This window comes from Protomyctophum bolini, assembly GCF_963924005.1.
Source record: "Protomyctophum bolini genome assembly, chromosome: 8".
NCBI lineage: Eukaryota > Metazoa > Chordata > Actinopteri > Myctophiformes > Myctophidae > Protomyctophum > Protomyctophum bolini.
Window position 1 is genome coordinate 48,328,363 of NC_137869.1, and position 27,389 is coordinate 48,355,751.

Here is a 27,389-nt window from a genome sequence, read left to right on the forward strand (position 1 = left end):
TTTGTTGTTAAATGAGGTGAGATTAACCTTAAACGCATTTATATAATCTATGAGGTTTCTATTTTTAATTGGGTGTCTATAGCTGCCGGTCATGATTTTATTTCACTAGTCTATTAGTAAACTGTAATCCATCTACAACCTAGTAGTGAGCTTGCGGATCCAACCCCTGTCAGGTGTAAAGGAGCAACTTGGATACTCAGGCATGAAGGAAGCATGAGTTCAATTCCGTTGCTCTCCCCATGTCCCCCATATATGGGGACTAGGTTGGCGCAGGGTTGTAGAGCCCAGGATCACATTAGATAATTGACACAGGGGTGAAAAATGGGTTACAAAATCGTGGGATAAAAATTATTAAAGCAAAAAAAGAACATCCAATCTACATTGAATTGTATCTTGTTAACACATTGTGTGCTGGGCTATTCTGTCAGGCGGAGCTTGGGGGTGCTATGGACTTTACATTGAAGGAAAAAAAGATTTCGGGGCCTACAGCAAAATGTTCTCTTATAGCGAGAATCACACCGCATACATCAAAAGAAAGCCTAACTTGTCCACTTCAATTAAAAAAATATATATATTTTACCATCTTCCATTCTGGAGATATTGACCTTTTTCTAACACCTGCTTTTGCCTGAACTCTGCTCGCTTGAACAAACAGCAGAGATATGGAAGGTTGAAGTTGACAGACATTGACAGACAGTCTAAACACAAATAATATCCTATTCATACTATACACCGAATGAAAGCCCTGAATGTCTACTTTTAGGAGGAAAACAGTACACATTGATCCCATGTACAGTTTGTCAGTAATTGGCTGTTGAATGCAGCTTGCGCCCACCAGAGAGAACTTTAGAGCAGGCATGGACCTGAACAACTATTATTCATAAAATAAGGCCTATAGCGACATGTACATACTATATACCGTATGAAACAGTAGACTCTCTGCTCCGGTCGGGACCTCCATGATCCGAGCTTGTAGATTCCTCTCTCTCCCCCCCGTCTCTCGCACGCACACTTGTGTTGCCATTGCACGCTTATCCCGTGTCGGACTATTGCCTCGTCTAAACTACGCCTCGTCTAAACTACGATTTTCGGACTATTGTCTGTCTAATATCATGTCGAACTGTTGGAGTAAAAAGACGGTATTTCGGACAAGGTCCGACACTGTCGGACCATTGTCCTGTCGGCTATTTGGGTGTCGGAAAAAAGACTGCATCCCGGTGTTTTCAGGGAATATGATGCAGTAAAACTCTTGTTACACTGTTTACATTGGAAAGGTTTTTTTCTCCAGTGTGGATATGCTGGTGTTTCTTCAGTTAACCTGACTGTCTGAAACCCTTGTTACAATGTTTACATTAGAAAGGTTTTTCTCCAGTGTGGACACGCAGGTGTATATTGGAGAAGATTTTGACCTCTGGCCCTTCACCTTCAACCTCCAAAGAGGTAAAGACAAAAAACCCAGAAATCAACATCATTCTGTGTTCGTTTGCATGATTATTTCCCATAAAATGGTACCAACCTCTGGAATAAATACACAGCAAAGAGTTATAATTTATCTATACGTTTTAATAATCAAAAGCCCTAATAAAATAGTGTACAATAATGTTTGGCCCTATAGTCTACAACAATATAATATGAACCTATACAATCATAAGAACAAATATGGTTACCGACAGAAGTCAAACGAATTAGCCACCGGTAGACCTCTGGACTCTCCATTCCGTCCGTGACCTCGGTGTCACATCATTTCTAGAGAGTGCCGATTCCATGGAATCGACAGTTATTTAATACTTCCAAGTTTTGAATATAGTCCAATCAGAGAATAGTTCATTTCTTCAGGGGGTGCTCTTGGCCTTCCTCCCAATTTGAAGTGTCGTGTTGGACCTCTTCTTCCGGACTCTGCTCCCTATGTGTGGGTGTATGTGACATGTGTTGTGTTTAATTGAATGTGCCAGTCATTATGAGATCATGTTTATGTGTGTATGTGAGCTTTCTTAAATGGGACAGTAGATCAACTAGTGTGTGTGTGTGTGTGTGTGTGTGTGTGTGTGTGTGTGAATGTGTGGACCCTGGACGGTCCCTCCATTTGTTTGCACAGTCCGGTCGAGAGGTTGGGCTGACCTGTTTTGGGGACCTGAGAGAGAGAGTGTGTGTGCGTGCCTGCACGGGCGTGCACACGTGTATGAAGCTGCATGTGTACTTTACATTTAGTGAGGCCTGGTCAATATGTATTAGTTGTCCTATATGAATACATAGCATTTTATCATTATGATTACCTGTTTATTTCCTATATATAATGTAAATACTTTAATAATAGCTTGATGGTAAATATACCTTGGTAATACTACTTAGAGTGGTATTTTATACCCTAAATATTTTAATAATTTCCCCCAGTCCCCCTCAACATATCTTCATAAAAGATATGTATACTAAAAATGTCCCATCCCTTGTGTAATATATTGATGATACTACTTAGAGAGTTTATTTATACCCTAAATATTTTGTCCCCCTCAACATATCTTCCTAAAAGATATGTATACTAAAAATGTCCCCATCCCTTGTATTAATTTGTTTACACCGGGGTTCTTCCCCTGAACTGAATAAGTGGTGCCTACCAGGAGAAGAGTCCTTATCTCTTGTTATTTGTTAAAGCAGCATTGACTTTTGCCCTTGATTTAGCCTGAACTATACCACCAGACTGTAACATTCATTATTATGAGTAATGGATACTACGTAAAAAGTCTATTTTACGTTAACGTTCAAATAAAGAAATAAAAGTTTAACATGCAAATGTACTATACCTTAAAATGGCCTGGGATGAGATACTGTAAAATTGTACGATCTGGGTGGGATCTGAAAACCATTATCTCTTTCTGTTAGTGTTTACTTAAGATTTATACACGGCCTTACCTTTTAGTGCTACAGACATTGACCACACACAAACCTGTATTCTTTTTTATTGTTGTCTCTTGCTTACCAAAAGATATATTTTGTTGAGTTTTGAAGTTACTTCAAGCTGGTCCATACCTTGTTAAAAAGCATCATAAATTGCACCAAGAAACTTAACTACGTTAAAAATGAATTTCTCTTTCCTTACTTACTTATCACTTAGGTCCTAGTGTCATAGTGTTGCTGACCTGAGCTCAAAATGGCTAATCTATTGTTTACTTAGTGCACACACTCGTGCGCCCTTTTATGTGTATTGTGCGGATGTGAAAAGCTGCCACAGATTTCCAATTTTTCTTAAAAAGGTAAGAGCAATATTTGACGTTCACATCCCAACATCGTATTGGGCCATGGTGCTGGTCTGACCCGATACGCCTTGTAGTCACGTGATGAAAGATGTATTCCTTGTTGCTGAGAAGGATGAAAAAATACAATGTTCATTTGGTGTTGACACATGCTGTTTGCCCCCCAAAGTTCATGTCCCATCAGCCCCCCAAAGTTCCTCATTGGTGCTGCTTGTCACATCTGCCCATAGTCACATGTGCCCCCATTGTTCATTGTCACATCTGCCAGTCTTTTTTCACTTTTATTGCGCCATGCATGCGCAAGTTGACTTATTATAGGCTAACTGAAAACTGAGTTGTTGAAGATTCAGCCTTTTTGATGTAATACAATGTGAGCGGGAAATATTCCTCTATAACCGGATAGTTTGTAATTTAGTATTGGCAGTTTTCCTAAATATGTACTTTGAACTTAATGTGTTCCCTCTTGTGGGTCTATTTGTGTTACTAATTTATTGTAAAATCATTGCTGACACAAGGCTAATCTGACCTGTCAGATGTCAAATTCACTTTCTAAGTTCTTCCCTACTGGGTTAATATTGAAACAGTGCATAGGCCTACCTTCTAATCGGGCCTACATGTGCATGGACACTTGTGGACCTGTGGACACTTTTAAACAAAATTGTTGGTGCATTTTATGTCACAGATTATATTATCACAGATTTACATTATGGACACACAGTTTTACTTTTCGCTTAAGTCTTTTCTTTGAAGATGGGATGCAACCCTAGTGTTGCCTATACCGGGTTAATTAGCCTATATATAAACATTTCTATATGAGTGCTTGTAGATCGGCTATTTTTCTTTACACTTATTTTAATATATATATATATATATTTGGGAACGTGAAACAATTCACTTTACTTTGGGAGACTTTTTGAATACATTTATTTGGGTTAGTATTTTTAATTCTTAAAACTGTTTTGTACAGGGTATTGTAATGGGTTAAATGAAAGATCATGTTATATGAGACATTTATATTGCTTTTGATACAGACTATATTGGTATTAAATTGTACAGGGCCATCCAAAACAATGCCTTATATTAGTAACCGATGATTAATGTTCTCTATTTATGTTTCTTTAATGGTATGAGGGATAATTAGATTTCAAATAACTGTTAACTCTGGGATATTTTTACTATTCACTTAATTTATGCGTGTTTGTGAAGGGTGAAACCGTCATAAGTCTCAATTCACTTAATTCCTTTATCAATTTAAATAGTACTTCAAGTTATACTATTTTCTAACTGTATTTTCACCGTATGTTGCTGCCAATATAATATTTCAGAATACAACACACAGTTTTAAATATCTTTTTGTAACCAGTCACCCTAGTGACCCTTTATCAATTCTTTGGTACTTCAATTCGTTATTCTATTTTCTAATATTTATTTCTACAACCTGACTATTGTTTTTATTCTTTTTCTAAGTTTTCCGCAGGAAATCTCTAACCTGTTATACCCTGTTTTTTTTATTCTTTTTCTAAGAGTAGAGGTCAACTGGGCTCATCACGCAAACCCAGTAGCATCGCTAGTGCTGGCTGGATCCCATATACCCACTGGGCTCATCATGCAGAGCCTTAGACAGCTTAGCTAGTGCTGAATGGACCCTTCATATACCCACTCACACAGCCATGTCACCACTTTCTGTATCAGAGGGTCAGATCGGAGGGGCTTTGAAAGTCAGTCACCCCCGGGCCGATCCTATAACACAGAATAATAATGCACAGCTATATAGTCACCAATGCTTATAACATCTGCATACAGCTGCCTATTTTATTACCATGAGTACCTACACTCCCTGTGTAGGATTTTAAACCATATACTTAGATAACCTGTAAAACCATGTTACTAATATAATCACCATCCCCCCCGTATGGCTTTGATCTCAATAACTCTTGTTTTCCGTACACCCACTTGGTGTTTCGTTAACTGGATTCTTCAGGAAATTACCTGGCTAATGAATACTTTTGATTTCACCATAACATTAGTCATCCATATTTGTTCCTTTAATTGAAACTGTTATCTTTTGGAAAACCGGAGTTGATTTCTCTTATTGAAACTCAAACAGAATTTAGAATATCCAATGGCAGACTTTTTTATATACTAAAAAAAGAAGGGTCTGCTTACCTTACAATTTTTGCCGGCCGGCATTTGAGTTCTCATAAGAAAAAAGACACCGTTGACCTGGCGGGGTCTATTAGACGTCCACCCTCTTAGGTCTGTTGCTGCCTTCCAGAGGTTCGGCCCAAATCAAGGAACAATCACGTCAGCAAGGTCACCAACTGGAGAAGACTTTGACCTCTGGCCCTTCACCTTCAACCTCCAAAGAGGTAAAGACAAAAAACCCAGAAATCAACATCATTCTGTGTTCGTTTGCATGATTATTTCCCATAAAATGGTACCAACCCCTGGAATAAATACACAGCAAAGAGTTAAAATTATCTATACGTTTTAATAATCAAAAGCCCTAATGAAATAGTGTACAATAATGTTTGGCCCTATAGTCTACAACAATATAATATGAGCCTATACAATCATAAGAACAAATATGGTTACCGACAGAAGTCAAACGAATTAGCCACCGGTAGACCTCTGGACTCTCCATTCCGTCCGTGACCTCGGTGTCACATCATTTCTAGAGAGTGCCGATTCCATGGAATCGACAGTTATTTAATACTTCCAAGTTTTGAATATAGTCCAATCAGAGAATAGTTCATTTCTTCAGGGGGTGCTCTTGGCCTTCCTCCCAATTTGAAGTGTCGTGTTGGACCTCTTCTTCCGGACTCTGCTCCCTATGTGTGGGTGTATGTGACATGTGTTGTGTTTAATTGAATGTGCCAGTCATTATGAGATCATGTTTATGTGTGTATGTGAGCTTTCTTAAATGGGACAGTAGATCAACTAGTGTGTGTGTGTGTGTGTGTGTGTGTGTGTGTGTGTGTGTGTGTGTGTGTGTGTGTGTGTGTGTGTGAATGTGTGGACCCTGGACGGTCCCTCCATTTGTTTGCACAGTCCGGTCGAGAGGTTGGGCTGACCTGTTTTGGGGACCTGAGAGAGAGAGTGTGTGTGCGTGCCTGCACGGGCGTGCACACGTGTATGAAGCTGCATGTGTACTTTACATTTAGTGAGGCCTGGTCAATATGTATTAGTTGTCCTATATGAATACATAGCATTTTATCATTATGATTACCTGTTTATTTCCTATATATAATGTAAATACTTTAATAATAGCTTGATGGTAAATATACCTTGGTAATACTACTTAGAGTGGTATTTTATACCCTAAATATTTTAATAATTTCCCCCAATATTCAGGGAACCTGACAGACTGAAACTCTTGCTACAATGTTTACATTGGAAAGGTTTTTCTCCAGTGTGGACAAGTCGGTGTTTCTTCAGGTTACATTGCCGTTAAGTATTTTTAATCTTTTTTTTTGCTTCGCTGAACTTCTCTCCTCTCTCTTCCTTGACTTCCTTGTTGACTTCCCATTGTACCGCCTCCCGCACCGAGACTGGCTAGCTGCACGTCCTAGTTACTGCCTCTGATTGGCCGACCACGTACTAGCAGGATGTTTATAATGCTGTTGTGTCATGGGAGGTGGGACAGGGGAAGTGAGGAAGAGAGAATTTCAGCGAGGCAAAACTTTAAAAAAAGAAAGAAACGTCCACTCCGATTAGTGCCGTTTCGCACACGTGTCTCCTAAAGCTGTTTTATGCATCTTTGAAACATCTCACCAACACTCAAGTGACCGCACAGGTCTCCGTGAACAGACACGTCCTATGGAGAGTGGAATAACTAATAAGGGACCCTATGGTACCGCCGTCCAAATTCAGAAAAGGTAACCGACGGTCCCGAAAGGGGCTACTATAAACCCCAGAGTTTTCAAAATCTCACCTGCACAACCCTGCAATATGTTGTTGTTCCAAATGTGTCGTTTTTAAATGTTCAAATAAAATAAAAAAATAATAATCATATGCAGCATAAATACATCACACCAATGTTCCCTTTATTCTTACTCCAGCTAATCCAGCTCTTCCCATTGCCTACTTTATTCTGTATAGTACTATAGTACTTTTGATATACCAGTAAGACGCGCAAACGCGGGAAGCGAACGCAGCTGAGACCCTGCAGATCATGTCTGTCTGTCTGTCTGTCTGTGTGTCTGTCCCGCTGTTACTGTATATGTGGACCTGGCCCCTTTTGTGCCCATATATGGAGCTGAGTGATTGCTGATGCAACACACTCCATATTTGGACGTATAGCGGGACAGACACACACACAGACAGACACACAGACAGACATGATCTGCTAGGTCTCATAGTAAGTGCTCACTGCGTTCGCAATCAATTGTAGCTATATTGAATGGAAACGCATCTTTTAATTTTTTCTTCTTAAAATTGCTAACAATGTACTTAGTATTAATTAAATTAATTATTTCCATTGTAAAACGATTTGATACCAATTATTGCAAATAGATATACTTCGATTTTTTTATTCAAATCGATATTTTGATAGTTACTATATCGTTACACCCCTAATAGACATACATTAATGAGAAGACAGGATCATCACCTAGATCTGTATATATGGAGCCGGCCTGCAGCAACTCTACATCTGACCTCAAACCCTTAGATCTACATAAATGGAGCCACCTGTTCCATATGTTGATCCCCCCCCCCCCACCCGTCCTTCCTCTAGGTCTGACTGATACCTGTCCATTCGAATTCTAGACAGGCCCGCCCCAAAGTCATTAGTGCAGCCGCGCCCGGCAGCCGGCGAAAACAAATTCTCAACAGTCCCGAAAATGAAGGCCTGGCCCTACCTGGGCCCTCATCAAACCCTGTACACTCAAGACACTGCCCCCGCTGCCACCCTTTAGATCTCCATATATGGAGCTGACCTGTTCTGACATTCCATATGTTGATCATCAAACGTGATTAAGCGACCGCCACAATTTTGCTAAAATAGACATTCATTAATGAGTTACTTTACTGTTGATCATTCATTACTGTTGAGATGGTGCTGAAATGTGGAAACAAGATGCTGAAACAAGCCATGAGTGAATCATTAGTTTGTTGTGAAATCGCACCACTGTGGATTTTCAAAGGTGATTTTGGCATAATGCTGCATTCACATATGGGATCAGGCAGACGGCAGATGGCAAAACGGAAGTCATTTTAGTCGACGGAGGAGGCATGTGTCAGTGGAGTGGGATGTTCTGAAACCAGATTGGAACTCGTACAGCAATTTATTAGTGGCAAGATACTTTTCAACCTGTTCATTTTTTCCATCACTTTCGAGATGGAGCTTAGAATAGAAATAGGGCGGTAGTTGCCGGGTTCTAATTTACTCCCTTTTTTGTACAGGGGGGTTACTTTGGCCAGTTTAAAATCTTGGGGGACGCGTCCCTGGTTGATGGAGAGGTTTACTATGTGGGTGATGACTGGAGCTATGGAAATGGCTGAGTCTCTGAGAAATTTGGAGGGTATATTGTCAAGGCCAGTGGCCTTGTGGGGTTGGAGGGCACTCAGTTTTTTAAGTACCTCCTCAGTTGTTACCATTGCCATTTTAAAATCATCTTTACAAACAACTAGGTTTTTGTAGAAGGCTTTGATGTGCTCTACACCAAAACGCCCAGAGTGGGAGGGCAGTTTGTTAACCAGCATTGTTGCAATGTTTGTAAAGAAGATGTTCAAGTGGTTGGCTACATCAAGCTTGTCAGTGATGAGGGTGTTATTCGATTTGATGTTTATATTAGTAAACCTGGTTTTTAGTTTCTGACCACAGCCTAGTTGGTTGTTTAGTAGCTTCCAGAGCTCCCGAGGATTGTTTTTGATTTCCTCAGCTTTATCATTGATAAAGTTACTTTTGGCTGATTTGGTCATAGCAATTACACCGTTTCTTAGCTTGTTACATTGGGTTTTAAGGATGCAGTTTGGTTTGGAGAGCACTGTCGAAGCGCTTGCACTTGGCTAGCTTGGACTTGCATTTGAGAAGTTCAGAGCATTTGTTGTCTCTGGCTTTCATTGCAGTCAGTATGTCCGAATTCATCCATGGCTCCGAGTGGGTTTTGACCCCCATGACAAAGCATAAAGCAAGGTTTAAGCTGAATGAATGAAACTGAGCAGTTATTGTCTTCAACCTTTTTTAATAAGTGAAAATATGCCAACAGCATGCACCCATTAACAAAATGCTCAAAACATTGGTTCTTTAAGCGTGTTTGGTTAAATGAATCACACAATAAATCAAAAATAAATAAAACAAACAAAAATCTGAGAACTGGCTGTTAAATTTGTAGAAATATCATGGACTGCACTGTTGTGAAATGATGGACCGTTTTAGGTTTGTCGTAAAAAAATTCGTTTATTAACCACTTGAATTTATTTTTTGTATTCAAATATTGGAGTAGCCTAGTATTGATATATTGCAGTATTGAAATATTGGAAATATTGAGGCCAAAGTGTTTTAAACCAAAATGTAAAAACAAAAACAAAAAAGAAAACTAAACACACAACTTGATTGGTTAATTGGTCGTCTATCATTGTTGAATGTAGCAGGAAGCCAACAGTAGACATTGTCCATTAAACCAGCAGAAGTCGTGGACCAATCAAAATGGTCCATTAAACCAGCAGATCTCATCGACCAATCAGAATGGTCCAAACATCTACCTCTGTACCAATGACACTGATCGGACCGGGACTCGGAAGTGGAACGTTATTTCAGAATCACACAAAACTAACATGAAACAACAAAACTCATGCAAAGACAATAAACACCACAAAAAAACGTAAACTAAACACATGCCAAAACAATAAACCACAAAAAAAGAAAATAAAACATGTAAACTAAACTCATGCAAAGACAATAAACCACAATACTGTAAATAATAATAATAATAACAAAATTAAATGTCTTCTGAGTGAAGAGCAGACCAGTAGAAAAACATGTATTTTATCATCCTTCTTGAAAAAAAAGAGAGCTTCCTTCAATCACTGATCTACATAACGTATAAGCTGTTCAATCTCTGATCTAAATGTTCTAGCACCCGCTTTGGTGGTTCTCAAACGTCGCCACGTTTAACTTGGGACCCCCCAACATTGATACACATTTAGTCCACGGATCCGTGTGAAAAGATACGCTGGTGGGCCACCAAAACATGAGAGAAGATCTTTCCTATACACTGCAGTATCATCAGCGTACATTAACAAATAATATATATATATATATATATATTATATCAACTGATTGGCTGGAAAATTTAAAGGGTACACAGTACATGCATTTGTGTTTGCATTATGTCTGGTTTCAGTGTTTATTTAGGATGCATTTTCTCTATTATTATGGTTACTGTAGTGGTCAATTTGTATTGGGGATGGGGGGGCGGGGCAGGGCAGGGGTTGCGAGACATGGCCAAAGCATTTCCGGGGGTCCCAAGCCTAAAACGTTGAGAACCCCTGAGCTAGGAGACAGGTGACATCTACCAGGTAGTGCAAGCAAGGTTGTCACTAGGCCTGTCACAATCATTACATCGCCTAATCGCAATTGTTGTTAAATGCGTAAAATGTTAACCATGTCCATGTTGAAACATGTCCATACATTTCAAAAATTGCGGAAGTAGTTGATCTACAAGCCAACAACACGTAGGCTTGTAGATCAACTATTTTGTGCATTTCTTATATGTAAAGAATATGAAAACTGATTAAATGTGACAGTTGATTTCTTTGTAAATTTCAGTCATTTGTCATATCCTTCCCTGTGCAATTGTGAAGCCTAAGGCCCTAACGCCTAACCACACCAGAGATCCCCATGCAACTCCTTGCAACCAATATCAAGGAGTTGCATTGGTGTGGTTTGTTTTGTTGCAAGGAGTTGCGAGTTGTTGCAAGGTTGCAGCCGGTGTGGTTTGGGCCTAAAAGGTAAAACAGAAATCCAAATTGTAACGTTCCAATGTTCAATGCAAAAAAAACAAACAATGACATTGCTGATCGCAATTATTTGCGTGACATTTCACATTGTGTGCCCTTGTGTTCTTTCAGAATAGCGACGTGGAGTGCCCCATGTTATTTGGATGATTTTTTTAACACAAAATATACCCATAGATTTATTCAGTAGAGTTCAGTACCCAGCCTGTTTTGGACGTCTTTGGGCACCCTAGGGGATTATTATAAAGACGTCTGGAGACGTCCTGGGCACACAATGTGTTTTAATCGTCCACTTAAACGTGTGTATCGGTAGTGCAAGCAGGCCGTCATACAGTTGGACCCTGTTTTATAACCTTTTTAACGTGTTTTTTTTATATCTGATGCCAATCAGAGCCCACTATTCAAATTGAGACCTTGGAAATAAATCTTACACACAGAAGTATCAGACTAATATCTACGCAGTGATATTAGTCTGGCCATGCCAGGCTAAGCAGCACTCACTTCAGATGGGTCTAAATTTTTTTCTTTCCATTTTGATAAACGAGGCACTAAAAGATGAGAATAAATCCTAACAAACGACTCTTAAACCGCCACTTTCCTCCGTCCTACAAAGAACCATAACAACCGTCCATAACAAGAGAACCACGCATCTAAAGGCTCGTAACGTAAAGATGTGGACGGAAGCTCCCCAAGAGTCCTTCTAATGAAACATACATAAGCCTTTCGAATTAAATTTACGATAAGTGTCTCCAAGAGTTCCCGTTCTAATGACCTTTAAGCCCAACTCTTACTCGGTCGTCTAGCAGTGCCACGTAGCGTTTTGTAGCGTTGCACGCCTAGAAAAGCAGACTTAGTCTGCCATCGTCGGCCGTTCTCAACAGCCTGGTGAGACAGTATAAATTAGGCTTTACAGAGGCCGTCCGAAAACACTTGAGCGGACAGAAAACCACGATATGCTGTCAAATTATTCTTTGGTGTCGTCATGTGGTACTCGAACGAATAATAACGTCAATGCAGACAATGTAATGACTTACAGACAATTAAGATGTAACTGCCTGGACTTAACCAAGAATTGGAATCAAACTTGTGCAACTGTGCAAAATCGAAATGAAGAGCAAACATAATATGGTTTAACCGTGCAAGGCTGAAATGAATGCATACGTTTGGATAGTGCTTTTGACGTTTGGCCCCATCGAGGCAGCATGTAGACTCACTAGACAGTAGACAACCAATTCATTTTAAGGCTTGTGATAGCATTGTGAAGGCATGTGCTAGCGTTCCTAAGGCATATTCTGAAGGCGTGTGCTAGCGTTACTAAGGCGTGTGCTAGCATTTCTAAGGCTTGCGTTAGGATATCTAAGGCTTGTTTTTGCGTTTGTAAGGCTTGTGTTAGCATCTGTAAGGATCATTTTGGCATTCAACATGTCAATGTGTTTAAAAGAGAATGTGTGTGGAAAAACGGATGGTAAAAATAAATAAATCACATGCGCGATTGGAGCGTCCACGGCAGCATTCATTGACAGCGAGGTGAGCCTAAACTAGCTTGCCTGGTGGCTTTCAACAATTAAAGGAGTGTTTCACCCAACAGCTGACTTATTTTCTATCAATCAACACACCCCATGAAGCCTAGAATTCACGACTATTTTGGTTTTGTCACATTCCTAAGCCAATCATTTAATGACTCGGTCATCAGCCAATATTACAAATTATTGGCTCATTGGCGGAAAAAACGAATAAAAAGGAAACACAATTTGGTGCGTAATTGATAGAAAAAATTGTAATTGTTCTTAATCATAATTAACATTTCTGTAATTCTGATGAATTGCATCAAATGAAATGTGCAAATAGGTGAGGAGTTTCAGCTCAGACATGATGGGAAATAATTAATGAGATAATGGTCAATTAAATAATTAGTGCTCGTTAGGTTCAGCAGTGTGATTCTGATAAAACTATCAATAGGGCTGCAATAATAGATTGTTTTTATTAATAATGTTCAATTTGACTGATTAACTGTTGCTCCTATGCTGATCATTGCTACTGCTGATGTCACTGCAATGATGTCAATGCAATGCTTACAAAAACATTCTTTAATGTTTAAGAATTCAAGACGACATTTTTAGCGACACTACAATTTGACATCTTTCGAAACCTTCAAACATATTATCTTTCTCCCCCCCCCCCCATTTGATGAACTTTGAACTATCCTCCGGCTCCAACCTTAGCAACGCTAAAGGTTAAAGTTCACCACAACTTCCTGATTCCACCGAAACACACGTGCATGTGAGGGGAGGGAACAATTTGTAGTCCATTATTATAGTTTAGTTCTACTGCTCAGTGGTGCCCCCTAGTGGAGGCAGGGGTCAGAACTCCACCTTGCAGGGTGGGTGGGTGGTGGTGCCCCCTAGTGGAGGCAGGGGTCAGAACTCCACCTTGCAGGGTGGGTGGGTGGTGGTGGTGCCCCCTAGTGGAGGCAGGGGTCAGAACTCCACCTTGCAGGGTGGGTGGGTGGTGGTGGTGCCCCTTAGTGGAGGCAGGGGTCAGAACTCCACCTTGCAAGCGGGGAAGGTCTCCTCCTGCATGACCACGGTGCTGTTGCTGCCCAGAACGTTGATTGACAGCTCCCTCTGCCTATCCAGAGTGTCCTGGTACCACTCGTGCATCGCCACCGACTCAAAGGTCGGAATCAGGGTCACCTGTCGAGTCACACACACACACACACACACACACACACACACACACACACACACACACACACACACACACACACACACACACACACACACACACACACACACACACACACACACACACACACACACACACACACGGGTCAACGTTCATTCAGGGTCAGCTGTGACAGAGGTGTTCGAGGTTCATTCAGGGACAGTATTGCATTGCTTATCCGTTATGCTTTTTGATCAAAATGTGACACATTTTGAAATGGGGGGCTGCCATCGCGGAGCCACCAACTATTCAGCAGAGTCACTAACAGCCCGCAAGCTAGAATTGTATTGAGAGGATGGCCCCTTGAGACGCAGAATCTTGTTTTAGAGATACATACAACTACAACATTACAGCAACATACAGTACAAATACACAGGACATACACATGCAGGTACAGTTAGTTTTCTGCCCTTCTCCCACCCCTGACCCTCGACTCATTTACATATGGAAATAATGGAGAAAGCAGTACTATAACCTGTGTCAAAGTTAGAAGTGAACATGTGTGCAAGCAGTATTAGAAGCATAAACAGGTTGTTTGGAGATGTGAATACAGGGAAGTCCTGAAGCGGCCAAGAGAGGTGATTGATCCGAGTGCTGTCAAGTTGCAAAGCCCCAACATCATGTCCCCCATTTCAGAACAAAGCATTATGGGATACATTGAGGAGTTTATCTGGCCCCCCTCAGACCCCCACCGCTGCATCATGTCTTCCAAACTAGTGGGTCAAACTGTATCTCTGCAATACATGACTCAAAGCCAATAAGGCTTCACGTTGCTGCAGCATTCAGAGCAGTGTTGTTTTTGGCAGCAAATTTCTATTTTAGTTTAGTCATAGTCTTTGGAATGAAACTTCATTTAGCATATTTTAGTCACCTGGAATGTTCTAGTGTTAGTCTAGTTTTAGTCGACTGAACATCATAAGATTTTAGTACAGTTGATTTAGTCGACTAAAATGTATTTTGGCGGGCCTTGATGCCGTCGAAATGACAAGATTTTACACTTTCTGAAAATAGCCGATCTACAAGCTCGCAACGTGAAAGCACGGCGTGTTGTCGCTCGCGGCACGTCAGGACAGTCAAATTGACAAAACATGTATTCGAATGACATTTCATCGTTCGCTCGCTCACATCGCTGGCAGTGTAGATATGGTGTTGTTATTGACCCATTTAGACCCGAGGACGATTCTACAAATGCCTTCTAAATCCTGACAATCCACATGTTTCTATGCCAGTGGTTCTCAAACATTTTCATGTCAAAGACCCCCAACAATATCTATAATTGGACACTGAACCCCATCTAAAAATATGTTGTTCTAGGGACCCCCCCCCCCACACACACACACACACACACACACACACACACACACACACAGAAGCAAAGATTTGAGTTAAAAACCTTTGAAACGCTTTGAAAGAATATATATTCAATGATTTGCACCACATTTTCTCGATTTTTCAAAAATAGCTATTTTTCAATAGCTAAAGTATAACATAATGCTTAAAACACCAAAAGGGGTTCCCGTCCTGAATGGATTATTATTATAACTAGCCCTTACCCGTTGTGAGATATTTGCCCCCCTCTTGTGGCCGTGGGGGGTACTGCGCCCGGTGCATTTTTAATTCACTAATAAATGTTGCATCCTTTGTTCGTCTTCTCCTACCAAAGCACACCGTTTGCACACATCTCACCATGCACAACACGAAAAGCTAGCCTGTCCACACATCAACCACTACTTTGCATTCATATTCATGTCATATTGACAGTACAATACCCATTTTCGCATTTTTTAATCCACTAATAAATTCATTATTAATTATTAATGTGTCAAATCGAAAAAAGGGCTCCGTTAAGACCTCCATATAATTATGGTCCATGCCTGTGTGAAAAGGGAGTGAAATGGGAGTGATTGGTGCAGGCAATGATGAGATAACGCGCTGTCAGTGACATTCAGACATTCAGACAGACAGACATTGTTAGAATTATAGTATGATGATTATTATTCTAGTAACCTGTACGTCGGGCCAGCAGCTCTTCCCCTCCAGCAGAGCGTCCAGGACGCGTCTCACCAGCGCCATCTTGTGGTGATCGTCTCCGCTGAGCACATAGTGCGACGAGCGCAGGCGCCTGAAGAGCTCCGCCTCCACCGTGCAGAGGGCGGGGCCAGACGGCAGGTAGGCCAGGTCCACGTACACCGTGGTGGGGGAGGAGCTAGAAGAAGACCTGGTGGTGCCTGATTGGTCCAGGCCGAGTAGGAGGAGGAGACAAACAAGAGAGAGGTTAGAACTAGGGTTGTTAGGGTGCCGATTGCGTCATTTTCAAATGATCGGAATCGGATTGGCAGCAAAAACAAACGCACAAAGAAAACCCCGCTATCGGGACGATCAAGGTTTTTTTTTTGTTCCCGATCTGATTCCAATCATTCGATTTTGAGTATCTGCCGATAGCGTTTTTTCACCGATTAAAAATGTATATTTTCATAGAACACGCTTATGCCATATCACAATGTCATAAATCACAGACGATATCCAGTCTAATATCATGATATGGATATAATATTGATACTAGGGATGTCCCGATAACGTTTTTTTTTCTTTGCTCCGGATCCGATTCCGATCATCATTTGAAAATGACGGGATCGGCCCCAATTTCCGATCACGTGATCGGATCGGGACAGCCCTAGTTAGAACCTTCTAACCTAGAAGTCCTTCTAACGCTATATGGACCAGAGCTAAAAGTAACATAGCACTTATAGTCTGAACACCCACCTTTTCAGACTCCATCATGCACATCCCTTGGCACTTTTTGTAGACTTAGATAGCATTTTATACAGACTAGCTATGTTACTATAGCATGTTATGTAGACGGCACTAGAATTGCATTATATGTAGTCATAGCACTTCATAGTACATATGTATAGCACAGTGAGTATAGACAGTATATATGTATAGTTTCATTATATAGATATTCCACTGTTCCGTTCTTAGCTTACACATGTTTCATGATACTTTTTATAAATGTGATGTATTGCCATGCTTTTTGTTCTTGCTTAATGTAAATCGCTCTGGATTAAGAGCGTCTGCTAAATGCCTAAATTGTAATTGTTAAGGAAGAAGCCCTTCGATTGCAATGGACCAGAGCTATAAGTAACATAGCGTTAAGGAGAAGCCCTTCTATTGCTATAGAGCTATAAGCAGTGTTGTTTTTGTCGACTGAAACAAAATGTCCGTCGACTACCTTTTTCCACCGACGAAAACTAAATGGAAACTAAATGAAAGCGAAGCTATGATGACTAAAACTAAGCCAAATGTATTGCCAATTTCGTCAACAGATAGATACTAGACTAAAATGTTAGGAAGGGACTAGTCAAGTGGACAAGAGATCCAGTATAAGTTATTTTACTTACTTTGTTGCATGCTGAAAATAGCAGATCTACAAGCTCAAAACGGCATCAAGGCCCACCAAAATACATTTCAGTCGACTAAATGAACTGCATATTTAGTCGACTAAAATCTTATGACATGTGACTAAAATATGACGAACTAAATGAGGTTTCATTCCAAAGACTATGACTAAACTAAAATAGAAATTTGCTGCCAAAAACAACACTGGCTAGTGTAACATAGCGTTAAGGAGAAGCCCTTCCATTGCTATGGACCAGCACTAAAGCACTACAAGCTCATGCATGTGGGCTGCAGATCGGCTATTTTTGGCGCAAATATAAAATAGCTGTGAGACTTATATGCAAGTGGTTATGGTGAAGTAAACCATTAACACTGGTTAGTTTGGAGGGGGCGAGAGGGGACTATGACATCACCGTTTCAGCAAATTAGGCGGCATTTGCTATACACACAGACGAGAAAGTGGCGTCTCCAAACTTTCCCACTCTGGAAGGTGGTTTCAAAATTAGCCGTTTAACCCATTCTGAAGGGGAACCCATTTTGGTGTCAGCCTCATGTTATGCTTTAGCTATTGAAAAATAGCAGATCTACAAGCTCATAGCGCGCCACCGAGTGGCGTGCTACGAGCTTGTAGGTCTGCTATTTTTGAAAAATCAAAGAACGACTGACATTTTTAGAATCTGATCTCAGGTCAGAATGGGTTAATCAGACCAGTGTGTTGTCCAGTGGAAAAAAAAAAAAGTGTAACTAAATGTGCAACCCTAGATCCCCGTATGGGCCACCACCTGTAACAATCGCCCTTTATTATATCTTTCTAATTCTTTGTTTGGCCCAAAACATTGTGTTTATTGTCATGATTTGTCACGACAAGAGTTGGCTTTGTTCCGCGGCGTAAACGTCTTTAAATAAATACTTTCTGAGGAAAATGAACGGGGATTTCTTTTCCGGGTCTCTCTCGAGGGGGGCGGGACTACCATAGTGTTAAGGAGAAGTCCTTCGGACGCTATGGACCGGAGCTATGAGTTCCCCAAACCTGAGGCCGGTGGTGGTTTGGAGGACCCTGGTCTGGAAGCAGAAGCAGAGGTTCTGGATGCTGGCCTGGTGTCCAGACTGGAGTAGCTCTTCACGCCACGGCTCTGGACCTTCTGGAGCTTCTGGTTGGACGTCAGTGTGCCGGTCGCCTTCTGACTGACCACACCTAGAGACAGTAGTATACTATAGTTAATACCCACACCTTAAAGGGACAATTCACCCTTTTTTCAAAAAAATATATGCTAATGACGTTTAGAAGCTTTAGATCACTTTCCTGGGGGTATTTATGTGTGTAATATGTGGTTTTAGATATTTTAGATTGTAGCAGTGAGCCTGTTGTCTCTGATGTCATCGACACTGGTCTCACTACCTTCCTGGACTACAATTCCCATAATTCTTTGGTGCACTGCTCCTCCTTGTGGATAGGGGGGAGAGCTGTCTTACTGAGACAACATGTAGTCCAGGAAGTAAGTGATCCCAGTGTCCATGACATCAGAGACAACAGGCTCACTGCTACAATCTAAAATATCTAAAGCCACATATTACACACATAAATACCCCCAGGAAAGTGTTCTAAAGCTTCTAAACGTCATTAACATATATTTTTTTGCAAAAAGGGTGAAGTGTCCCTTTAAGCCCTAACCACACCAAAGGGTCACCATGCGTTAACTCCTTGCAACACGGTTGCAAGGAGTTAACGCTAAAACCGCATCGACCCTTTGGTGTGGTTTGGGGCCACTGAATTCCATTAGTTGAATCTCTAGGGTCAACGTGGGTCAACGTGCAACAAGACATATCACACCGCAGGGACAGCGCTAAAACCGTCTTTCTTGACCCTTTGGTGTGGTTTGGGCTTTAGACACATTTAGTACACAATAATAGTTAATACTACTACTAATCAAAATCACACCAGTTCAATCCCCGTGGGCTCCCCCAGAGTTAGTGTCGACGCTGAACCCTTAATCGCTCCCGATGTGCAGGTTGGTGCCTTGCAGAATTTCCGCCGTTATCGGGGTGTGAATGTGTGTGTGTGTGAATGTAATGCACAATCTATGCAAAGGCTATGCAAGCGCACCATTTACCATTTATACCTGCTTTCTTGCTCTTCGCAGCAGGAGCAGCGTTGGCTCCGGTCTTGGTATTGGTCCCTGAGGCGGGGTTAGGGTCGGCCATCTTGGTATTCTTCCCCGAGTCAACGCCCTCCGTGGGGGCGGGGTTAAGTTCTGGGTCGGCCATGCAGGCGCCGGGCTGCGGGGGCAGCGGCGGGAGGTCCTTCATGGGCGCGGGAGGCGGGTCCATCATGTTGGACGATGGCGCCCCCTGGAGTGAGAAGTGGGGAGTGGCGTCGTGGCGGTAGGCCTGTCGCCGTTACAAATTTAAGCGGACGATTAATTGTCACACAACAAATGATTACAATTTTTTTTGTTTTTTGCATTGAACATTGGAAGGTTACAATTTGTATTTTTATTTTATTTCACCTTTATTTATTTTGTGACGAAGCACATTTCAATGTCATTCTGCTTTATTTTCCCTATGCGTGTTATTATTTTTATGAAGTGTAACATGTGATGCTGACTATTTATCAAATAGTATCATCTCCTATTCACAAGAAGGGTAATTTGGGCCTCGTTACAGGGGTGATTGACAGCTGTCAGAGACTGATGTCGCCACCCACACACAAGGTTTCATATGGAGGAAGTGACACACAGGGAACAGGGGGGAAAACTGCAAATAGAGGTGTAGGCCTACACAGGAGAGAGGAGCTCCGGGCGCCAGATATAGTTTAATTAATTAAAGTAAAAGTTTAAACTTTATAATCTGCAGCCGAAGAGAAGTTTGTCTGCCCGTTTATTTATTTTATGTTAGGACAGACGCACTTTACCACGTGCATTGGTTTAATTGAACACAGTTTGTTTGACAATACACTTTTGCTGCATCTCTACTGTATATAAATAACTTAAACTATAACCCTACGATCCCGCTTTATTTTTCCTTTAGTTAATAATTTGATTTGGGGGGGGGGGGGGGGTAGCCTCGGAAACCCAGACGTTTTTATTTCCAGGGAGGAAAAAAAAGTCTGGGTATGAGTCCACTTCAATTTGGCATAGAGTAGCGCAAACGTCGATCACTCTCTGCTGATTTCTGATCGTCTGCACCTTTGTTAAATTGACGCACACCCGTACACACACTCCTCTCTCTCTCTCTGTCGCTTGAATGAATTAGTCTCATGTCCAGCAGCTGCGCACAGTTTCTCCCGGCGGATCCTGCCGGGAGCTGCCTATGCCATAGAAAGCATAGGTGAGTTCCAGGCTAGGGGGGGGAGTGAGTAAAGGCCGTCGGGATCGGGAGTCGAACACGCGGCACACGGGATCGGGAGTCGCACCCATACATTGCACAGGCCATGATATGACAAATAACTTAAATATACAAAGTAATGTAACATTTAATAACTTTTTACATTTTTGACTACAAGCTTACAATATGTCACACGTGTTGTAGATCTGCCATTTATGCTATTTTTGAAAGATGTTGTCTCAAATAAGCGAACGTTTCAACTCAAATCTTTGCTTCTGGAAGTCTACATATTTTCAGGTGGGGGTCCGCAGCCAAATACAGATAATTATGGGTTGTCCTTGACGTGAAAAAGGTTGAGCACCACGGACATAGAAACATAGGGATTTCAGAAAACGAAAGATTTAGAAGCTTTTCTAAGGTCTAATAATTGAGATTATCTCAGATAATTGCGATTATGTCAAAATATTGCGATCAGGCGATGATGTAATGATTGTGACCGGCTTACGTGGTCGGGGTGGAGGGGGAACTCGCCACCGCTGGGCTCCTCCTCCTCGGAGTCCTCCGATTGGCTGCCCAACGTGACGGACGGACACTCCTCCGTCGTATCGGGTGGGACGTCCTCAGAGTCTGTGGCACTCGGCATCGATTGGCTGGCCGACGACGTGGGCGGGGTTTCCTCCTGGCCCTGAGGCGAACGGCGGTCGCCATCGTCGCTGCAGGGACCGAGGCCGTGCGGTCGGGACGGCTCCTGAGGACGTCGGGACGGTGATATTTTAACCCATTTAGGCCCGACGTCGAAATTAAAAAAAAAAGTCTTCTAAATCCTGACAGTTTTCTGAAAAACCCACGTTTCTATGTCAGTGGTTCTCAAACATATTCATGTCAAGGACCCCCAAATATATATGACATTGGCCGCCGACCCCCATCTAAAAATATGTTGTTCCGGGGACCCTCCCAGTAGCAAAGATTTGAGTTAAAAACTCGCTCTGTAACAATATATATAGAAAAGATACAAAGATTTCAGGCACATTTTCACGTTTAAAAAAAAATAGCAGACCCACAAGCTCGTAGGGTTTCCCGCCCAAAATGGGTTAATTGACGCAAATATTTTGAGAAAGATTCCCATTTTCGCTTGCCTTTAGACTCATTCTGGTGTCTGCCATCTGGTGGCTACTCGCAGATTAGCCACGGCTGCGTCTTATTTTGAACGGCGTTTCTCTCGGAAAACGGAGAATCAGGAAGTGAATAACCGCTATGTAACCCGGGTCCCGCAAATGTTATTTAATTCAACCAAAACATACATTTTGTAATCATATCGTTTAGTTCAGTGGTTCCCAAAGTGGCGTTCCGGCCGTCCGGGGACCCACAGGGGTCCTTGAGGGAGTTCCAGGGGGTCCCGCTAAATTATGGGAATCTCTCAGTTAGAGATACAATGGCGGTTTACAGACGGTTACGCCGCGGACAAAGTCAACTCGAGTCGTGACAACTCATGACAACAAACACAATATTTTGGACCAAACAAATATTTACAAAGAAGAAAAACAACAAAAAAGGGTTGTAACCTGCCATTTTTTTTTCCTTCTTTCTAAATATTTGTTCGGCCCAATTTTTTTTGTTTGTTGTCATGACGCTCTATTGGCACCTCTATTCAAAGACCCCCCCCTTATTTATCATCCAGGCGAGGGAAAAACTTGAGAGACACTCTTGTGCATGCTGACTTTCATTCTCCCAGGGTCACTCAAATACAGACCCTCCTGAGTCCCCTTGACCAAGGGAAACTATCCCTGTGGCAATTGTGCTCAGAACAGCAATACTTTTAAGGCTGCTTTTTTCACTCATCCCCATACAGGCAAGAAGTTCAAAATTCAGAGTATAATCACTTGTATTTCCACACATGTGGTCTATATGATCCGTTGCCCATGTGGATTGGCCCTATGTGGGCAAAACCACTAGACAGTTCACAAATTAGTGAACATAAGAGCTCCAATCGGAGAAATGACCGCGATTACCCTATTGCTGTCCATTTTAAATGACTTCTTTTCGTTTTATGGGTATAGAACAAGTTCGCCTGCCTAACAGAGGCGGTAACCACGACCTGATACTCAAACAACGTGAAGCATATTGGATCCATACCCTTCAAACCCTTCACCCAAAGGGGCTCAATGATGAACTGTTACCAAACGTCATGTTATAAGTTTGCATGTTTTTCAGTACTCTATAGTTGAGTGTCTCATCACCCTTAAGGGCCTTATTTGGCTCTACAACCCCCCCCCCCCCTCCCAACGCTATTTACTAATACGTCAAATATATAAGCACTTTAATTCAGAACGTCTTGCCTCGTTGAGTGAATTTGGTTTGTGTATGTATACACACACACACACACACACACACACCGGTATATATATATATATATATATATATATATATATATATATTCTATGTATTATTCCACTCTCATTGTCTGTATGTCTTGAGAGCAGGACCTAGTGATTTTTGTCTCTTATTGTTGACTATGTTGATTTCCTAATGCATTTGTACAACCATTAGTCTTTACATCTTTTCTCGTATAATGATTTTTAGAATGTAACTGAAATGATGTAAAGTTATGTGGGGGGGGTCCTTGTGCCTTTAAATGATGTCAGCAAATTGAGGATCATCACAAGCTGTACCTGCAAGCTCTTCCTCTAATTAGACTATTGTGATTGGTTGATTACTTTTCAAATGTTTGTATATAAGTAACTCTGTTAAAATGATGTGTTGTGCCTGAAGAAGGTCCGGAGGGACCGAAACGTTGCTTCATTAAATAAGGCACTACTCTTGTGTCGAGCAGATACACAGTGTGCAGGTGTACCTTATTGCTTTCAAACTGGTGATCCTTGAAATTAAACGTGTTGAGAATCACTGCTAGAGCCGTAAAAATCTTCTCTCATGGGAGTCACTGGCATATCTTTTTAGTCTGTGGGCTAATTAGTGTCAATTTGGGAGTCCTTGACATGAAAAAGTTTGGGAACCACTGGTTTGGTTTATAGAAATGAGCCGCAAATCAAGCTTGTCCAGTGACTTCCATTGGAAATTAATCGGAGCAGCCATTAAACACGGACAAGACACCAGCCTCGACCACCTTACAGGCGTATGCAAAGGCTCAACTTATGTAACTTAGATGGCATTTTATGTAGACATTGCACTCTATAGCGTGTATACGCAATTACGCATAGTTTTGTATACATATTCCACTGTTAGGTTCTTAGCTTACGTATGATTCTTCATGACCATGTGTAAATTACTCTGGATTAAGAGCGTCTGATAAAAGCCTACATTGTAAATTGTACAGACACAATACCTGTGTTTTATATGTGTGAATGCAGCCGTAGAGTTGTAGATGATGTAATTATACCTGCGAGCGGTCGCTATCTCCAGATACGTCTTGAAGGCTAGCATTGCACTCTAGGCCCAATGACTCCAGGGCTTGTAGCTGATTGGTGTCGGGTGACTTCGGGTGCTGGAACTCGCAGGGTGACACCAGACACAGGTCGACGTCGTGAGGCACGTCCAGGTGCAGGACCTGCAACCCGGCTCGAAGGAGCATCGCCTGGTCCTCCGAGCCGTCTCCCGGCGGACGCACACTGTCGGGGGCGGAGTTTAAGGGTAAACTCGCTCCCAGGTTGGAGTCTGTCGTGGTCGTCGAGTCGCCCCCGGTGTGTCCGTTGGTCTGCAATTGCTCGGGAGGTGGGACCAGCTCGAAGGACACCGCCGACTGCGAATCATCAACCTCCGTGGAGAGAGGAGAACCCACCTGAAAGACATGATGATTAAGAACACCCGCTTGTAATTAAATACGGGTCTGTAGACGAATGCAGGTCAAACTGGGAGTCCTTGACATTAAACGGGTTGAGAATCACCGCTAGAACCATACAAATCTTCTTTTATGGGAGGGGTCCCTGGCATATATCTCTTCAAATGGGTGTCCGCAGGCTAATAAGTGCTAGACTTCAGTCCTAGCCTCAAGACATTATGTAAGCTAGCTGTTATCCAGTAAGGTCTCGGCAGTCTCAACTCCCACACAACATAAGGTGGGAACTGGCAAAGCAAGCGAACAAACAACATACTAAATAATAAAAAGTATAAAATATAGCTGCAAGCAGCTGGTTGATGACTGGAGAGGACGTCATCTTTTTTGTTACGCTGAATGACTGAAGGGGTTGTCTGTCAACGCTGTACTCCCGCAGCCAACCATGCATTAGGGTCCAGACTCCACACAGCCAACCATGCATCAGCTGGGTTCTAGACTCCACACAGCCAACCATGCATCAGCTGGGTTCTAGACTCCACACAGCCAACCATGCATTAGGGTCCAGACTCCACACAGCCAACCATGCATCAGCAGGGTTCTAGACTCCACACAGCCAACCATGCATTAGGGTCCAGACTCCACACAGCCAACCATGCATCAGCTGGGTTCTAGACTCCACACAGCCAACCATGCATCAGCTGGGTTCTAGACTCCACACAGCCAACCATGCATCAGCTGGGTTCTAGACTCCACACAGCCAACCATGCATTAGGGTCCAGACTCCACACAGCCAACCATGCATCAGCAGGGTTCTAGACTCCACACAGCCAACCATGCATCAGCATGGTTCTAGACTCCACACAGCCAACCATGCATTAGGGTCCAGACTCCACACAGCCAACCATGCATCAGCAGGGTTCTAGACTCCACACAACCAACCATGCATCAGCAGGGTCCAGACTGCACACAGCCAACCATGCATCAGCAGGGTCCAGACTGCACACAGCCAACCATGCATTAGCATGGTGCTAGACTGCACACAGCCAACCATGCATTAGCATGGTGCTAGACTGCACACAGCCAACCATGCATTAGCATGGTGCTAGACTGCACACAGCCAACCATGCATTAGCATGGTGCTAGACTCCACACAGCCAACCATGCATCAGCAGGGTTCTAGACTCCACACAGCCAACCATGCATCAGCAGGGTCCAGACTTTACACAGCCAGGGGTTGGGGGTCAGATCAACATGGAATGTCAGAAGAGGTCAGCTCCATATATGGAGATATAGTGGTGGTAGCGGGGACATTCTTGAGTGTACAGGGTTTGATGAGGGGTGGGCCTTAATTTTCGGGCCTGTTGAGAGCTCTAGTTTTCGCCGGCTGCCGGGCGCGGCTGCACTAACTCTGTAGACATATAAAAAATACCTGGGGGTCTATTAGAGTAATGTTAACTCCATAGACTGATACAAAACACCTGGGGGTCTATTAGAGTAATGTTAACTCCATAGACTGATACAAAACACCTGGGGGTCTATTAGAGTGATGTTAACTCCATAGACACAAACAAAACACCTGGGGGTCTATTAGAGTAATGTTAACTCTATTGACGCATGCAAAACACCTGGGGGTCTATTTAGAGTAATGTTAACTCCATAGACTGATACAAAACACCTGGGGGTCTATTTAGAGTAATGTTAACTCCATAGACTGATACAAAACACATGGGGGTCTATTAGAGTAATGTTAACTCCATAGACAGAAAAAATAAATAATCACGACACTTTAAAGCAAACCTCACCTCGGCAGGCATGGATGTCACGGGGAGGTCTTGGAGGGTAGCATGACCTTTGACCCCCAGGCTTGGACCTACATACACACACACACACACACACACACACACACACACACACACACACAGTTAAAAGGTTTGCAGCCCACAAATGGGTCCCGACCCAGAGTTTGGGAACCACTCATCTTGGCAGTCAAGGGATGATGACGATGATGATTTTAAAATGCAAATAAAGTAATCAATTAGGGATGCTGTGCTGAACTGAAAGGGGCTGCAGTTAGTTAAAACAAGAAATGACTCAAGCCATTATAAATATCGGCTTGCGTTCCATTCTCTTGTATATCGTTGCTGTTGGGAGGAAACCTCATAACTCCATTTTTGAGGTTTTAGATTTGTTTTTGCATAAGTCAGTGCTATTGAACACCCTTTACGCCTGTGTGTTGTTTAAAAAATATCGAACCAATGGAAAATAGTAAAATGTGCTTTGGACAAAACCTCTCAACTCCATTGGACCGTCAAAATGTCTGCTAAAGCAACTGACTCCACCCCCTCTCCCCCTCTCACGGAAGTAATTGACAATATATAAAGTTACACCACACTTTGATGGGGCTGTATTTATTTGTTTTAAAAACATAAGGTTTTCTTAAATTTCCTGAAAGAAAAGCACATTTTTCATTTCCTGAAAAATGAACATTTTGTTGAGTTATGAGGTTTCCTCCCGACAGCAGAGATAATGTATCTTAGTGGGGCTTTCGCTTTCTATAGTCACATTTTTGCAGTCTCTGGTCATGGTACGGTTTGGCTGGGGGAGGGGAGAGCGGGCATAGTGTCCCATTGGCCATGGGGCTTAGTGTCCCATTGGCCGTAGGGCCACTACACTGAACTGACTGATACTAGAAAGTCAGATCATTGATCATTCTGGGCGGGAACCCATGTTGGTGTTTAAGCATTATGTTATACTTTTAGCTATTGAAAAATAGCAGATCTACAAGCTCGCAGCCTATTTTTGAAAAATCGTGAAAATGTGGCGCAAATCTTTGAATATATATTCTTTCAGAGCAAACTTTTTAAACTCAAATCTTTGCATGTTGTTCCAGACCCACAGGAACGCACCCAGAGGGTGCCGGCCCGGTTCCAGCGAGCCGCCTC

At 42.3% G+C, this 27,389-nt stretch overlaps 1 protein-coding gene across 1 annotated transcript in view; it reads right to left on the reverse strand.

Annotated features, from left to right (window-relative positions):
• Positions 1-9,422: 9,422 nt before the first annotated feature.
• Positions 9,423-27,389, reverse strand: part of map1sa (microtubule-associated protein 1Sa) — a gene marked incomplete at its 5' end in the record, with an annotated part of 44,585 nt that continues 26,618 nt past the window's right edge. The window contains 7 exons of the mRNA XM_080770397.1: positions 9,423-13,903; positions 15,942-16,162; positions 18,364-18,528; positions 19,454-19,721; positions 21,163-21,405; positions 24,052-24,450; positions 26,250-26,317. Of these exons, the coding sequence (XP_080626523.1) occupies positions 13,748-13,903; positions 15,942-16,162; positions 18,364-18,528; positions 19,454-19,721; positions 21,163-21,405; positions 24,052-24,450; positions 26,250-26,317 (1,520 nt within the window). The 3' untranslated portion in view covers positions 9,423-13,747. The remainder of the gene's footprint in view (positions 13,904-15,941; positions 16,163-18,363; positions 18,529-19,453; positions 19,722-21,162; positions 21,406-24,051; positions 24,451-26,249; positions 26,318-27,389) is intronic.